Below are 17,696 nucleotides of genomic sequence, written 5' to 3'. Positions count from 1 at the left end.
ACCAAAAAAAAAAAAAAAAAAAAACAAAAAAAAACCCCAGGTGCTAAAAACACAATATAATTAAGTAAAACTCTTCAGTATGATTTGTGAATGATTTTTTTGGCTTTTCAATGAAGTGTGAAATACTCTGATAGCTGCCAAAGTGCCAAATAGCCTCTGTAGCTGTAAAGGGAAGTGTGACTTACCACCTTTGGTTTTCTAGTGGCCTTTATTTGATCTAACAATAAGCAGCTACACTTAAAGCTTTGAATAAGCAAGGACAAGGATGCATAGGAAATATCTAAAGATAATACTCATTTAAAAAAATGCTTTTCACAAAGAGCTGAAGCACTATCAAACACAACCACCACCTCTGTCACATCAACCAGTTCTTGAATCACTGTAACGGGTGAAGCACCAATATAAATAAAATGAGGCCTAATGACTAGGCTTGATCTAGGAAAGTCCTCCAAGGGGAGGAGAAATCACTAAACTTTTAATTGGGCCTTGCTAATAGACCTAACCCATCATTCCTCTCCAAAGTCCATCTCTATTCCAAAGTGGAAAAACAAAAACTCAGCAACCAAGAAAAAAGTGTTTTTTATAGTATTAAATTCTTGTAACATTTATATTTTAATGGAGTTCCGTTTTTGTGCGCTGGGCATCCCTTACATAGTATTTTTTAAGTTCTTTGTATACTTAAGGCATACAGGACTTGCTACATATTGATAATGTTATTTTACATATTTAAAATAAGCTTCTATAGTGTGGAGTCATCTTTGCTTTCCTCTCCCAATCTTTGCATAATGCAGGGGTCCACTGCAAACTAAGGCCTGTGAGCCAAATCTAGCCTGCTGCCTGTTCCTGTATAGCCCACAAACTAAAAACTATTTTAAAATGGTTGAAAAGAATCAAAAGATTATTTCATGATATGTGAAAATTATAAGAAATTCAAGTGGGAATGTCCATAAACAAAGTTTTATTGGAACACTGCCATGCTCACTTATACATTGTCTATGGCTGCTTTCAGGATACTGTGGCATAGTTGAGCAGTTGCCTAAAATATTTACTATCTGGGCTTTCACAGAAAAAAGTTTGCTTACCCTTGAAATAATTCTTTGAAATATGAAAAAATTAGAATTAAAGGGGCTTTAATTATAGTTTGCCTTAATAAATGTTCAACATATAAGCATTTCTAATTTTCAAACAATTGCAGCCCACTCCTCTTTGTGTTACTTTTATCTCATAAATAATTTTGAATGATAAATATTTGTGAAACTCCAGATTTTCCTACTCAAGGAAGTTTTGAAAAATACAAAGTGAGGATTTGATATAAGCACCTGTTGTTAGAAGGTGTTAGAAGGTAGCCAACAGAGATAAAAAGAAGGGGCTGGCCGAAAGCGGCAAGGAAGAGTTCTATTCTGCAAACGAGTGGCATAAGTTTGACGCAAAAACAAAACAAAACAAAACAAAAACAGTCCCAAGATAAATCCAGGTATCAAGGCTAGATATGGGGATAATGGTAGCATCATTAATAGGAATAAGGCAGTCAAGAGGAGGAGCTGGTGGGTAGAGAAGACTGAGTACAGTTTTGGAAACACTGAATTTGAGAGACTGTTAGAATGTCCACTGTCAACTAGGCAGCAATATAACATGAGAAACTTCAGGGCTAGATATTCCATATATATATTTGTATATACATATATATAAATGTATATATATGTATATACATATACATATATATATAAATGTATATATATGTATATACATATACATATATATATAATATTTAGCCACTGATACTGTCACACCTGCAAGTTCCCAAAAGAACTCTATGATTAAGATGTTTTTAATCCAGCCCTGCACCAATGGCTTCGCAATTCCACCACTCCAATTTATTAATCAAACACCATTTGTGAGGCAATGTCACAGGCCCCACTGGTACTTCTCCATTTGAATGGTTGCTGAATATTTACCTATGCTTTGACAACCTCCATTGATGTCGAATGAGAGAAAAAAAACACAACCACCTTCTCTCCCCAGTACAAACTCACACTCAGCGTGGATAATCACAAAGCCTCCACCGGTTAACAGATGAAAAGAAATGAGCAGTCAACATAAACATCGAGCCCTGATGATCCCCCTCTCCTGCTTGAAGGCATCACTGAAAAGTACAGGGAAGGGGACACCTATGTCGAGAGGGAGGATGCTAAGAACCTGGTCATCTATGTGCATGTTCCCCAAAGTCACAGGTCAGGAGTCCTTAGCACACTGCTGCAGAGGGATCTTCCTTTGATGGTTCAGAACCGGCATGATCTCTTTTACGTTAATTGTGTGTGTGTGCGTTGTCTGTGTGTGCGCATGCACGCGTGTGTTTGAGGGTGAGGTTTTAAGACTAATCCACGGGATGAATTTTTTCATTCAAATAGAATGGTCTATGGTGGACCCAAGATTATACAGCAGGAAGATAAAGGCATTTAGCTCTGAACCCTAATACTGTCTCTGCTCCCCACTCTCCTGCAAGAATTCCACCTTCTACTCATCTGACCCAGCCTCAAGGGGGCTTTGGCTGGGAAGCGTGGAGCGAGGGGGAGGGGAATGGGGTCACGCACCCTCAGCCAGCAACTGGTATGCCTGCACACAACAGTGCTCTAGACATACGTGCTGCATGAACAAATTTGTGACTTAGTCACTGACCTCTTCTCGTCACTTTTTAGCAACTTTCCCAAAGGGAGAGCAAAGCCTTCTCATCCCGCTCTTCCCTTCTCCCCAGCATGGAAATGCCTTGGAATTTCTGCCCGTGCGTCAGGATGTCAGGATAGCGGTGGGACGCTCAGAGGTGGGGACTCCTGGCTACCTGCCCCAGGCTGCTCTGGCCTTAGCTGGTCCTGGGGTGGAGGCCACCAGGGAACTGTGAGTGCGAGGAGGTCAACTTCAGCTCCTCAAAACATGGGAGACTCCTGTCCCCAAGAGACCTTCCCAATCTTTGGGACTGTTGGGCTGTGAACTGGTCAAGAGAGGTATATGGCCCAGCTCCTGACACAAGACCCCTGCTTGAGCGGCTGGATGAGGAGGGACGGCAGATAAGCCTAATGGAACCAGCCACAGAGGAAGCACAAAGTGGCTTTTCACCCAGGAACACAGTCAAAACACGCAGGCAGGAGGGTGAGCAGCGTGAGGCAGCTCATCAGGCATGGTTTAATTTCTTCTTGGCGATGCCTTCTGCTTTATTTTCAATACAGTCAGGACAAGGTGTATCCAGAAGTCACTCTACCACCTGGTACCTGGTACAGCATCACTTGAGGTCTATTACAATGCAGCTTAGTGCCCACTCGAGCACCTGTGAGGCCCCCCGACAGGGCAGCATGCATCGGTTTCTGATGTCTGTTAGGGGCAGTCTGGCCCACATGGGCCCGAAGCCAGAATAGTCTGCAAGTGACAGTGCCCAGAGCACAGAGACAGGCAGGAGGCCCAGATGTGAATGTGGGATTCGGGAGAACAGCAACAGGAGGGCTCCTGCCAGGCCCTCATGTTAGCTCAAATACCTCAAACTCAATAATCACAGTCCATCTTTCCTCCTCTCCCTGGATTATTTCCTCAGCCTCACCCCTCCTCCAGAACATCAGAAGAACTTTCTGCACTTGAGCTTGACTTGAGGGAAGGAGAGAATTTCGATTAGCAAAGAGGAGGACAGGTGAGGATGTGGTGATTAAAGGTGAAGGCCCCTGCCCTCTGCTCCTGAATAACCCCTCTCCTGGTAGAGGGAGTGGGTGGAAAGAGTGGGTTCTGGCCAGGAACCATTCACCAAGTAGCTGGAAACATCTGCCCCGAGCAGGTCCACCTAGGGCTCTACAGAGGGTGCAGCGAGCGTGGCCTGGCTCCCCCAGTTTGTGCCATCCCAAGTGCCCGCTGGGGGAGGACAGGGCAGAGAATGCCATCTGGACACAGGCTCGCTCTCACACCCTGGTCTTCTCAGGTGACTGTCAGGTCAGAGTGGCGCCCTCTTCAGATAATACAGTTCAGGTGAAAAAGGCTTAGGTGGGTCTCCATGGCAACCAGCAATGAGGATCTGGGCCACCTCCAGGGTTCATCAGAGGAACTGTGGTTCCAGCTTCTGGACACACACACACACACACACACACACCACAAACACACACACACACACACACACACACACCACAAACACCAGTCCAGGGTGCATCCCTTTTCTGGCCTATGTTTTTTTCTCTCAGCACAACTTCTGAGCGACAGAAAGAGAGGAAAAAGCATGAGGCAGCAGCCAGCAGCACAAGAGAAAAAGGAGGGAAGCGTTTAGATTCAGTCTTCCCTCTACCCTGTCCTCCTGTGGCTGCCGAACTTCCTGCATTTGCCTGAAGAGATCCAGACACTCTCTTCTCCCAGACTAGGAAGCAGAAAACAGGACCCCCGCTGGACCTTTAACTGCACAGAGCCGGACCTCAGAAATCCCTGGTCCGGGAAGATCCCACATGCCGGGGAGCGGCTAGGCCCGTGCACTGTGGCTGCTGAGCCTGTGCTCTAGAGCTGGCGAGCCACAACTACTGAAGCCCGTGCACCTGGAGCCCATGCTCTGCAGGGGGAGAGGCCACCGCAGCAAGGGCCCCAGGGGCCCCCCCACATGGCATGCAGAGACAGGGAGTGTCCCCCGCTCACCGCAACTAAAGAAAGCCCGCCCGCAGCAACGAAGACCCAATGCAGCCAAAAATAAATAAAATTAAAAAAACAAAAAAGATACTTTTATGTTATGTTCTGTGTGTGTATGTGTGTGTCCCTTTAGCTGACTATGGAACACAATTATTACAGAGAGAAGGGGAAGTTTTTAAACATTTCATTTATATGGTTCAAAATAATGAGCCATAGGAAAGTATGCGTTTAAATGCACATATGAAATTGTCTACTGTTGACTTCATCAGCTCTGTCCTTAAATAAACACACAGAGAGAAAAACATCTTCAACAACTAGAAAAGACGTATTTCCATAGATATGTCCTCAAGAGTTAAAAAATATAGCTTGGCCTTAACCATGGAGTAAAATAATCAATTTAACCTCAAAGGCTAGACACTGAAAATGGGATATAATTTACTGCAATCACAGATTAAGAGAAAATTTGCACTAAAAGGGTTCTTTTGAGATAACTGTGATAGTTTCCTATTGGATGGTTGAGACTGATAATCTCAAAGAAGTTGAGTGATTCGCTCAAGGTCTTACAGACAGTCTCTGTGAGGACCAAGACTAGAAACCAGTGCCCTATATACCATACTATGATAACTGGGCTTAATGAAAAAAATTAGTAAATATCTGATAATAGTCTTTTACTCAACCCAAACCCTTTATATCATGCTTGGTACCAATGAGCACTGTGAAAGTTAGAAGACCTTATACAAACACTGAGACACTTGAGGACTAATTCTCTAAGAAGTACAGTTATATAGTAGGTTATGTATTTCAATGTATTTGTTTTACTCACTAGAACTAGAAAACATAAGACCTCTGGAAATTAATGTACACTTCCTTGTGAAACTCTTCTGGTTTAATTAACAGTAAACATTATCAAAAGTCATTTAAGACCTAAGGCTGGGTATACAGTCAAGTATATATAAGAGATTTAAGATAGCTTTATATGGGTAAAATGATGTGTTAAAATCTGTTGATGACAACTAGAATAAATGCAATGAAGGTATTTATGGGGCTCTATTTGAGGTGTTTTACATTAATTCAAAGAGCTCTTCTTAACACAAAAAATGAAAACAGTCATTAAATGGTGTGGTTTGTATAAAGTGATTTGCTGACAGATCAAACAGATAAAACTTACACATACATTCACACCAAGCAAATCATCTGGCCTGTCAGTTCAGAATAAACCTGGTACTAATTTCCTTCGCTGAGCAAAAAACAATGTTGGTAAAAACACCACATTCAATTTTTAAAAATAATTTAATAACATGTAATTGCAAACATACTTCAAAATGAACAACTACTGGGCTTCCCTGGTGGCGCAGTGGTTGAGAGTCTGTCCGCCTGCCGATGCAGGGGACACGGGTTCGTGCCCCGGTCTGGGAAGATCCCACATGCCATGGAGCAGCTAGGCCCGTGAGCCATGGCTACTGAGCCTGCGCGTCCGGAGCCTGTGCTCCGCAACGGGAGAGGCCACAGCAGTGAGAGGCCTGTGTACCGTTAAAAAAAAAAAAAAAAAAAAAAAAGAACAACTACTAAAGCAATGCTGATAGAGAATTTTTGGAAGCAAGATATTAAAGCAGCAGTTTAAGAGCATTATTATTACTATCAAGAATAAGATATTTTCTACTCTAACTCACTTGAGAAATATGATGCAGTCCCGTCAACAATGATGAGTCACTATAGGCAGTGATTCTTTCATGAGGTGGGCATAGAACAATATACAAAAAGACTTGTGTAAAGCCTCAGGAATTCTGTCAATAGCCTCCCTCCCCGCAAAATCCTAGAACATCCTTCCACCACACCGTGAATCAAAGTTAGAAAGCAAAGCTTAAAATTAGTTTCAAGTTAACGACTGTCACCAGTTAACTAGTGGGCAAAGGTGACACAAACCCGAGATGAAATGACAAAGATTCTAAAAGATTAGTAAGTATCACAAACAACAGCAATAAACACAAGATAAGATCAGAAAGGTTCTAGAAGTGAAAATAACTGACACTTCAGATACACTAAAGAAATCATATAAATGGCCATAACTTTTTTTTTTTAATTTATTTTTGGCTGCAGTGGGTCTTCGTCGCTGCACGCAGGCTTTCTCTAGTTGTGGCGAGCGGGGGCTACTCTTTGTTGCAGTGTGTGGGCTTCTCACTGCAGTGGCTTCTCTTGTTGCGGAGCATAGGCTCTAGTTGCATGGGCTTCAGTAGTTGCAGCACATGGGCTCAGCAGTTGCTGCACGCGGGCCCTAGAGCACGCGGGCTTCAGTAGTTGCAGCACGCAGGCTCTAGGGTGTGCGGGCTTCAGTAGTTTTGGTGTGTGGGCTCAGGAGTTGTGGCTCGTGGGCTCTAGAGCGCAGGCTCAGTAGTTGTGGCACATGGGCTTAGTTACTCCGCAGCATGTGGGATCTTCCCAGAGCAGAGATTGAACCCGTGTCTCCTGCACTGGCAGGAGGATTCTTAACCACTGTACCACCAGGGAAGTCCCTAAATGGCCATAACCTTTTAACACGGGTAAGAAAATGAAGGACCTTCATGTTTTTTGGTATATTTATCAATTTAGAAGTATAAAGTTTATATAGATGAATAACATTAAGGAAACACTAAATTTTCAGATATGTATTTTAATCTGATTAATATATATTTAATATGGATCATTGCTTTTCCAATAAAGTCCTACATTTTTGGTAAGTGGATACTCTGTGATTCAATCTATAATTCTCCCCACTGAAACTTAAATACATCTATACAAAAGAACTTCTAAGAATTATGTATGGACTGACCTCTACATAGCTGAGAGAAACCTGTTCTTCTGTATGTAGAGTAGTGATGACAGTATAAAGAGTAATGATTTCTTAGCTTAGATAAGATCCTACACTATATGGTTGATTTTATCTAAGCCTGTTGTTAGATATTTATATATATATGAAAAACATATATGGAAAAATTCAATTACAATATAGTATTCAGGCACTTTAATGCAGACTACACAGAAAAAAACAGCACATTTTAATATATATATATTTTTAAAAGATCCCAATAAATGTATTCATTAATATTTATCAGTTGCTTAGGGAACTGATCAATTCTAGATATAGCTAAAGGTCCCACTTGTCAAGATTTGCCATATGTATAAATTTTATAAATTGGCTTCTAAAAATAAGCAAAATATGTAGAACATATCTCTACTAAAATTATTACTCTCAATATGATAGAGTTTGTATGATGACTGTTATCTTCAAGAATGTTAACAAATTTTCAATTGCTCCTAATTCCATTTTATTTCCAAGGATGAATGTTTATGGCTTTGTTTTCCCTAAAACAAGGGCTCCTGATTCCCTTAGAACCACAAAAGGGACAGAAATGACTAGCTAAATTAACTGTTAAGTAAAACAAAACTGATTATTACACATTACCAAGACACAGATTTTACCATGTAGAATATTAAAAAAAAAACCACCACCAAAGTTTTACCTCTACACAGGTTTTCATCCCTGAGGCAGCAGCATAGTGCAGGGGTGTGTTCTTTTTGTTATCAACGGCATCAACAGCTGCTCTCTCATATTCGCCTTGGTCAAGTTTTGCTCCTTTCCATCTTAAAATCATCTGCAGACAGTCTGCTCTTCTAAAATCATCTTCCGCGGGGCGTGCTAAGCGAGGATGAAGGGCTCCTTCCGATATCATAATTTGAGGGCCCATACATAACAAATGCATAGATGTTTCATTGTGCACATTCCGTTTATTTGGATTTCCATCTCTACCAAAAAGAAAGGTCCTAAAATGGTAGAGGAGAAGGATGAAAATCAGTTTTTTCCTACCTTGAAATAGTACACAGAAGATACATTTAAAAAGTAACCTCTACTTCTAAGCTGCTAATCCAATTTCTATTGAAGCACTGTTTCAAAATAGGTTGAATGACTAATTCTTAGTTATAAAAACTCCAATCTAGAATAATAATACCCCCAAACCAAAGTTGGATATCTTTACAGTATTTGCTAATTAAAGAGAAAAAGGCATAGGAAGAAAAAAGGTAAGGAAAAGGAAAATGAAAGAGAAGTGAAGAAACAAGGAAGATAAGAGAAAAGGAAGGGGAGGAAGAAGGAACCGAAAGGGCCACTTACAGACTAATATGTCAATTAACATTAATGCCTTAGGTACATTATTAAACATACCACACCAATTTTTTTCTTTATTGCCCTGCTCTATTTTTTCTCTTGAGTACATATTTACTTAATAAGGACGGTGACAATATAAGCGAAGCAAGCAATGTCTGGGAGATAGTGGGAACGTTACATGTTAAATCTAGGAAAAATTTCTCTACCTAAGTCTTTGGCTAGGCTTTGAAAGAATAAGGCATATATTACATGGTGTAATACTTTTTGAGGGGAGTAAGCTATAGTTAGTTCTGGGAGACCAAGATCTAATTCCAAGGTGGTAGCCCTTACCAATAATAGGTGAGCTGCCCTAGCTACTGCCAAACCCAGATCTGAGAGTTGTGCCTAGCATCCGTGCCTAGCATCCACTACATCCTTGAGCTAGGGTCAATGGATTAATATTTGAGCCAGTTCAGTGGCCATACTGGAAAATGAGTTGGATAAAACCTACTAAAATACAGTCAGCCTGTACTAAAAAACACAAATACACTATGAAATGGGCATTCAGTCCCATATCTGAGATGAGTCACATTTACTGCAGAGGGCTGGTATCATTTGCGTTCCTATGTCCAAGTGCAGAAGAGCAATGGGAAGGAAGCAGAGCCAAACTCTTAAATCCTAGATACATTTGAATTGTTTTTAGGTTAGTTTCAGCTTAGAACAAGAAAAAACAAAAACCCTGACCAAAAAGGAACTAGGATGGGCTTTTCAATTTGAATGAGTTAGCCAAGCTGGAAAGCTCTTATGAGAAAAAGGCTGAGTAAGCTGTCCTAAAGTAGTAGAAGGTCCCAGACAACTTTTAGAACAACTCTGGATATTTCCTGTTTTTATAACTCAAGATTCTACACAGCTCAGCAATATAGCCCTTCAAAACTAGCCTGAAAGTAAGACATGAAGTCTCTGAAGCAGAAACAAATGAAATATTATTACTTATAATAACCATGCCAGTCCCTCATAACCCAACTCTTACCACTGGGGTAATGCAATCCAAGCCAGATCAGACATAATAGTACAATACATGTACTGGGGTTTGCACTGTGGGCGAATGTGACAGGCAGACTAATATCCCCACCCCAAAGAGGTTTAGGTCCTAATCCCTGGGACCTGTGAATATGTTACCTTACACGGTAAAAGGGACTTCGCGGATAAGATTAAGTTAAGGTTCTTGACATTGGGAAAGTATCCTAGATTATCCAGGTGGGCCTAATGTAATCTTGAGTCCTTAGAAGAGAAAGACAGGAGGGTGAGAATCAGAGAGATACTGGAAGATGCTATGCTTCTGTCTTTAAAAATGGTAGAAGGGGTCACAATCCAAGAAGTGCAGGCAGCTTTTGGAAACTGGAAAAGTAAGGTAAGGGATTCTACCCAGGAGCCTGCAGAAGGAATACAGCTCTGCCAAAACCTTGAGTTTAATCCAGTGAAACCATTTCAGACTTCTGATCTCTACAGCTTTAAGATAGTAAGTTTGTGTTAAGTCACCAAGTTTGTGGTAATTTGTTACAGCAACAATAGGAAGTTAATAAAGCAATTATCTGCAAAAATAAGACTCTGGAAGGCTTGTATAGCAGACCTCCTCCCCTCTGGAGATGGGGGGAGGTGGGGAGAGAAGCGGGTGGGGGGTGTGTCGGGGTGGGGGAACCTATCCCTGAGTGTGAACAAATTGTCCTAGGGAAGATCCTGGGTTCTTATGGTTTGGAATGTAAAATATGTTTCTGGGCAGAAGATAAGACTAGCATCTCTGAGTCTTACAACTTAGGGAATGTCTCAATGGTCTCAGGTCTCATCCACTCTTTACACCTTATTCAAATGTAAACATGTATCTCCTGAGGAGGTAAACCTCTCTGGAGTTCTCAATCTCTACTCAGTCAAAGTTTAACTTCCAAGGCTTGTCTTTTAAGCTCAGGTCCCAAGTTCTAGTAAAATTTGCTCGGAAAACCCTAACTGTGCATATTTTCTCTACAGTCCTACATAGCCTTTATGGCCTTCTGACCTCTGCAGTACATTTGTAGGCTCTTCATTGCTTGCTCTGCTATTTGGTTCCCCAAGACCTGACCTAGCCATCTAAACAAACCCAGCCCTACTTAGAAGCCTCTTTACACTAGGCTGCCTCCTCCAGTGGCATTTGGTCATTCCCTTCTTTGTCTTCCTAGAATATCCTAATTATATAATTCATTACATTGTATCATAGTTACTTTCTTACATATCTTTTCCCTTCTCCCACTTGGTTTACAGCCTTCTAAGCCAGGGTCTATATCCTGTTCTTTCTTGAATCCCCAATACAGTGTCAGACACAGAGCAGACTCTTGCTATAATTTTGATAGATGAACTGAATGCATATTACTTTTATAGGGAATACCTTAAGATAGAATTCTAGATCTCTCAAGCCAGCAGTGTAGCAGACTGGTAAAGAACATGGTATCTAGTATAGACTGCCAGACTCTAATCCCAGTTCTGTCACTTTTTAGCTATATGATCTTACACAAGTTACATAATAGCTAACGTATATATTATATATATAATCAACATAAATATATACCTAATACATATAATATATATATAACCAACTAATATATGGTTGATACTCTTTGACCAAGTAAACCTACTCCTGGAATTTATCCTAAAGGAAATAACTTAAAGAATAAAAATCTATAGGAACAATGACATTCAATATACTGTTATTTTGAATAGAAAAATCTGTAGTAACTTAAATGTCTGGTTATAGGAAAAATGGGAAACATAAATCATGGTCTTTCTATACAATAGAAAATTATAAATTATAAAGTCATTGAAAAGTCTATCTGTGAACATTTATAGCTAAAACTAGAAGGGAACACGGAATAATTCTAACAGTTGTTTAAGGGAGGCAGGAATGTGAGTAGTTTTATTTATTTATATAACCATAATGTTTCTTCATAGTTTAAAAGGAAAAAAAGGGAAAAATATATTTTCCCTAAGTCAACAACTGATGATAATATTCTCAATGATATTTCCTTGTATTTATAATAGTTGAATTATAGTGGATTATAATGAATAACCAAAATCTAAACAATACTCTAAAAATGTGTTCAAGATTAAAACTTCTTCCAAGAGGCATTATTAACAATAAAAAAGATTTCATTTTCTTAAAAATTTAATTTAGAAATAAATTATTAAAATTAATTCAGAGTCTATAAGATTCTGTACAACCACATTTATTTAGCCTTTCCTATCCCTATTTCCAATATATCATTTATTTTCTCTTTTAGTTTGTTCAGGAGAGAAACAAACCATGGAATTTAATACAAGGAATTATCACCATGGAATTTAATACAAGTTGGAAGGATGTCAGTTGATATGGAGAAAGCTCTCTTTCTCTTTCAATCTCTCCCTCATTAAACAATTCTAGATCCTCCCCAATAGAGGGACGAGATAGTGTGATAATTTTGCAAATGTTCTTATACCCAATCTGCCAAGACTCTGATTAATCAAACCAAACAAATGTTATTATTCTGAAGTTAAAGTATTAAAATAGCTTCTTTATACATATTTATTCAGGAAAGATTCTCAAATTTATTAGACATAGTACCATACCTGCATAAATATTTTGTACTAAAACTGTAAAGCTGGATATTCTAATTTTATTGATTCGTATTACTACTTTTTAATTATCTGTTTAATTTCAAAAGTAGAGTCTTCTTTAATTTACATGAATAAATAAACAGAACTATAAACTTATAATTGATATGTAAGTTTTAGATAGGCACCTTTCTATAACTATGTCAGTAATTATGAAGTATATTTTACTATTTGCATATAAGGTTAATTCTGGAACAAGGACAGGAGATAATTGGCAGGAAGATGGAGTAAGGAAAACATTAACCTGGAAAAAAAAAAATCCCTTTCATTTGACCCTAATAACCCATCCAGAAGCCATCTGTTTTTCTAGATTCTTTCACTGTTAATTATCAAACAGTTTATATCTGCTACCTATATTTCTTCTACATTTAATCTCCACTTCAGTATGACCCTATTCTGATCACTGTACTAAAATTGCACTCTTTCACATCACTAAGAATTTCCTAAGAGCTAAATTCTTATCACTGTCTTCAATTCTTGTTTTTAATCTGAAACTGCTAATAATTCATTTATATCCTGACCTCTGTATCACCTCGGTTTCCATAACTACACATCTTTTTAACAGACCTCTTAATTTTTTTCAGTACAATCTCTCTTTTACCCATGAAGATGGCTTCACTTTCCTAGCCCCTTACTGGAAGCAAATTCACTTCCTGAATCTATTTACTTCTCCATACACATTCCCTCCTTTCAGAGAGCACATCTACTCTTAAAGTCACTTATCTTTCAATGGTTTCTATGAATACACTTTGTAAGCTGTAAACTTTTATCAGAACCCAAATGATAGACAGTGGTAGCAGAATCATGGTTCCTCTCAAATGGCTTCTACTATCACTTCTGTGATAACTCTTAATGCTCTTTCACCCTGTCTAATGTGACCTTTAGACCATATTCTAACTTCTCAGAGTCCCATTTCTCTTGCATATTTCATCATTATCTCATATTCAATTGAGCTCCCCCAAAAATAACAGTCTTCTCTCTTAGGGCCTCAGTTTCTTGCCATAACACTCTTATCCTCCCAGTCACTTAACATACAGATACACTTTCAGTTGCTTTTAAAATTTTTCTTCCATGCAACATTATTTTTGAGTAGTCATTGTTTGCCAGGTACTATTTTAGAAGTTAGGCATATTGTTAAGAAAACAGATTAACTCCCTGCCCTTAGAGTGTTTGCATACAAGGGAGGTTAGAAGAGGAGAAGTGCATTGAACCATTTAAAAGAATTTAATAACTCCTGAAATATGAGTCAAAAAAATAGATATCAATAACTGGGAACTCTATTTTAATTCTCAAAGTTTAGTATTAACATATGCTCTGATAAAGACATGCTCTAATAAAGATTTTATATTTTATTTATAGCAAAAGACAGGCCCCTTTTATTTCCAAGGAAGCACAAGAAGTTATCCTGTAAAATCTAAGGAATAAGCACTCTAATTCTCCATTTTATACATGACTTTCCTAAGAAGCTACAACTAATGAACTGTATATCCAAACTAGAACATGCTGACTCCAAAGTCTAAACAGTCTTTTTGCTACATTAAGTAGTAACTATTTACGAATACGAATTTAGATTCCCATGAACTATTTATGAATATGAATTTAGTTTCCCATGAAAGAAGCACTGTGATATGGTATAATGTAAACTAGGTTCAGAGAGATACAGAGGCAAACTAGCTCCTCAACTGTAAACTACCCTTCTTTTACTGTATTATTCTGCCTAAGAAGAGGGAAAAGTTATGCCTGCTGTTGCAGGTACCATAAAGGTAAAGGAAATGGGGATAAAATAAGGCCTTATTGCAAATGGGGAATTTACTTTATGGGAACTAAAGTATTTTGTCTCTGGCTAGGTATATTCCTTTGTATACCCATATATGTCATGTGTCAGGAATCTAGGCAAGCTTAGCCAGGGTCTATACTGAAGCTAGCAGGCAGGTATGCCAGATTACATGAGGCAGCATGAGAAAATAATGGCCATCAATTTGTTAGAAAGTTTAGCAAGGTTACACACGGTGAAATAACTGAAGCTATCTAAAACACAAATAGTTAAAAGAGAGTTGGTATTTTACTTACTGATGACGCGTAAATGTTATTTATCCTTATTCTACATGACACAGTGTTAAGAAGAGTAATTTAATTCCAAAATCAACTAATCATTTAAAATAATCATGATTTGTGATTTTCTCTGTACTACCTAAATAAATTTTGAAAAACAAAAGATAAACAGATTAAAGAAAGGAGAGTTGCTTATTCTTAGGAAAGGAGAGCAATAAAGTAATTTCTGATTCTAGTATAGGATATTAAAGGCTTTAATAAAGAAATTATGAGCCACTGATCTCCAAACAATTAAGAAAAAAGAAAACACCAGAGACAGGCTGCCTAAAGCTGTATTAAGTCCACAGACACCCCAAAACACACCACTTGACATGGCCCTGCCCAACAGAGGGACAAGATCCAGCTCTGCCCACCAGAATACAGTCCCTCCCACGAAGCCTACACAAGCCACTGGACCAACCTCACCCACTGGGGGCAGACACCAGAAGCAAGAGGAACTACGACCCTGCAGCCTGACAAAAGGAGACAAAACACAGTAAGTGAGAAAAAACGAGAAGACAGAGAAATATGTTGCAGACAAAAGAGCAAGATAAAAACCCACAACCAAATGAATGAAGAGGAATTAGGCAATCTTCCTGAAAAAGAATTCAGAGTAATGATAGAAATGATGATCCAAAATCTTGGAAACAGAATGGAGAAAATACAAGAAATGTTTAACAAGGACCTAGAAGAACTAAAGAACAAACAGTGATGAACAACACAATAAATGAAATTTAAAATACACTAGAAGGAATCAACAGCAGAACAACTGACGCAGAAGAACGGATAAATGACCTGGAAGATAAAATAGTGGAAATAACTACTGCAGAGCAGAATAAAGAAAAAAGAATGAAAAGAATTGAAGACAGTCACAGGGACCTCTGGGACAACACTAAACGCACCAACATTTCAATTATAGGGGTCCCAGAAGAAGAAGAGAAACAGAAAGGGTCTGAGAAAATATGTGAAGAGATTATAGTGGAAAACTTCCTTAACATGGGGAAGGGGGCTTCCCTGGTGGCGCAGTGGTTGAGAGTCCGCCTGCCGATGCAGGGGACGCGGGTTTGTGCCCCGGTCCGGGAAGATCCCACATGCCACGGAGCGGCTGGGCCCGTGAGCCATGGCCGCTGAGCCTGCGCGTCCGGAGCCTGCGCTCCGCAACGGGAGAGGCCGCAACAGTGAGAGGCCCGCGTACCGCAAAAAAAAAAACAAAAAAAAACAAAAAAAACCAAAAAAAAACTTTGTAAAACATGGGGAAGGAAATAGTCGATCAAGTCCATGAAGCGCAGAGAGTCCTGGACAGGATAAACCCAAGGAGAAACAAGACGAGACACGATTAACCAAGCTAACAAAAATTAAATACAAAGAAAAAATATTAAAAGCAGCAAGGGAAAAGCAACAAATAACATACAAGGGAATCCCCATAAGGTTATCAGCTGATCTTTCAGCAAAAACTCTGCAGGCCAGAAAGGAGTGGCAGGAGATATTTAAAGTGATGAAGGAAAAACCTACAACCAAGATTACTCTACCCAGAAGGGATCTCATTCAGACTCAATGGAGAAATTAAAACCTTTACAGACAAGCAAAAGCTAAGAGAATTCAGCACCACCTAACCAGCTTTACAACAAGTGCTAAAGGAACTTCTCTACCCACATGCCGTGGAGCAGCTAGGCCCGTGAGCCATGGCTACTGAGCCTGCACGTCCGGAGCCTGTGCTCCACAATGGGAGAGGCCACAACAGTGAGAGGCACGTGTACCGCAAAAACAAACAAACAAACAAAAAACAACAAAATAACTCAGCAGGCAAAAAGGGGGTGGCAGGATATATTTAAAGTGATGAAAGGGAAAAACCTACAACCAAGATTACTCTACCCAGCAAGGTTCTCATTCAGATTTGATGTAGAAATCAAAAGCTTTACAGACAAGCACAAGCTAAGAGAATTCACCACCACCAGACCAGCTTTGCAACAAATGCTAAAAGAACTTCTCTAGGTAGGAAACTCAAGAGAAGAAAGACCTACAAAAACAAACCCAAAACAATTTAAAAAACGGTAATAGAAACATACATATCGATAATTACCTTACATGTAAATGGATTAAGTGCTCCAATCAAAAGACACTGACTGGATAAATGGATACAAAAACAAGGCCCGCATATATGTTGTCTACAGGAGACCCACTTCAGACCTAGGGACACACACAGGCTGAAAGTGAGGTGACAGAAAAAGATATTCCATGCAAATGGAAATCATAAGAAAGATGGAGTAGCAATACTCATATCAGACAAAATAGACTTTAAAATAAAGATTAACATGAGATAAGGAAGGACACTACATAATGATTACGGGAACAATCCAAGAAGAAGATACAAAAATTGTAAATATTTATGCACCCAACATAGGAGCACCTAAATACATCAGGCAAACCCTAACAGGCATAAAAGGGGAAATCAACAGTAACACAATAATAGTGGGGGATTTTAACACTCCACTTACACCAATGGATAGATCATCCAGACAGAAAATTAATAAGGAAACACAAGCCTTAATGACACATTGGACCAGATAGACTTGATTGATATTTATAGGACATTCTATCCAAAAGTAGCAGAATTCACTTTCTTCTCAAGTGCACAGAAAACATTCCGCAGGATAGATCACATCTTGGGTCACAAATCAAGCCTCGGTAAATTTAAGAAAATTGAAACCATATCAAGCATCTTTTTCAACCACAATACTATGAGATTAGAAATGAATTATAGGAAAAAAAAACTGTAAAAAACACAAACACATGGAGGCTAAACAATATGCTACTAAACAGCCAAGAGATCATCGAAGAAATCAAAGAAGGAATAAAAAAATACCTAGAGACAAATGACAATGAAAACACGATGATCCAAAACCTATGGGATGCAGCAAAAGCAGTTCTAAGAGGGAAGTTTATAGCAATACAATCCTATCTCAAGAAAGAAGAAACATCTCAAATAAACAACTTAACCTTACACCTAAAGCAATTAGAGAACAAAGAACAAAAAAACCCAAAGTTAGCAGAAGGAAAGAAATCATAAAGATCAGAGCAGAAATAAATGAAAAAGAAACAAAGAAAACAACAGCAAAGATCAATAAAACTAAAAGCTGGTTCTTTGAGAAGATAAACAAAATTGATAAACCTT

The 17,696-nt window shown here is 39.0% G+C and overlaps 1 protein-coding gene across 5 annotated transcripts in view; it reads right to left on the bottom strand.

Moving 5' to 3' along the window:
* ANKIB1 (ankyrin repeat and IBR domain containing 1) overlaps positions 1 to 17,696 on the bottom strand; it is a 137,979-nt gene that overhangs the window by 60,688 nt on the left and 59,595 nt on the right. For all 5 annotated transcript variants that reach the window (XM_024127813.3, XM_024127823.3, XM_024127815.3 and 2 more), the window contains exon 3: positions 8,139 to 8,439. In XM_024127813.3, the coding sequence (XP_023983581.1) occupies positions 8,139 to 8,439 (301 nt within the window). The remainder of the gene's footprint in view (positions 1 to 8,138; positions 8,440 to 17,696) is intronic.

Source organism: Physeter macrocephalus, chromosome 5, assembly GCF_002837175.3.
Source record: "Physeter macrocephalus isolate SW-GA chromosome 5, ASM283717v5, whole genome shotgun sequence".
Lineage (NCBI taxonomy): Eukaryota > Metazoa > Chordata > Mammalia > Artiodactyla > Physeteridae > Physeter > Physeter macrocephalus.
This window is presented reverse-complemented; position numbering and strand designations above follow the sequence as displayed.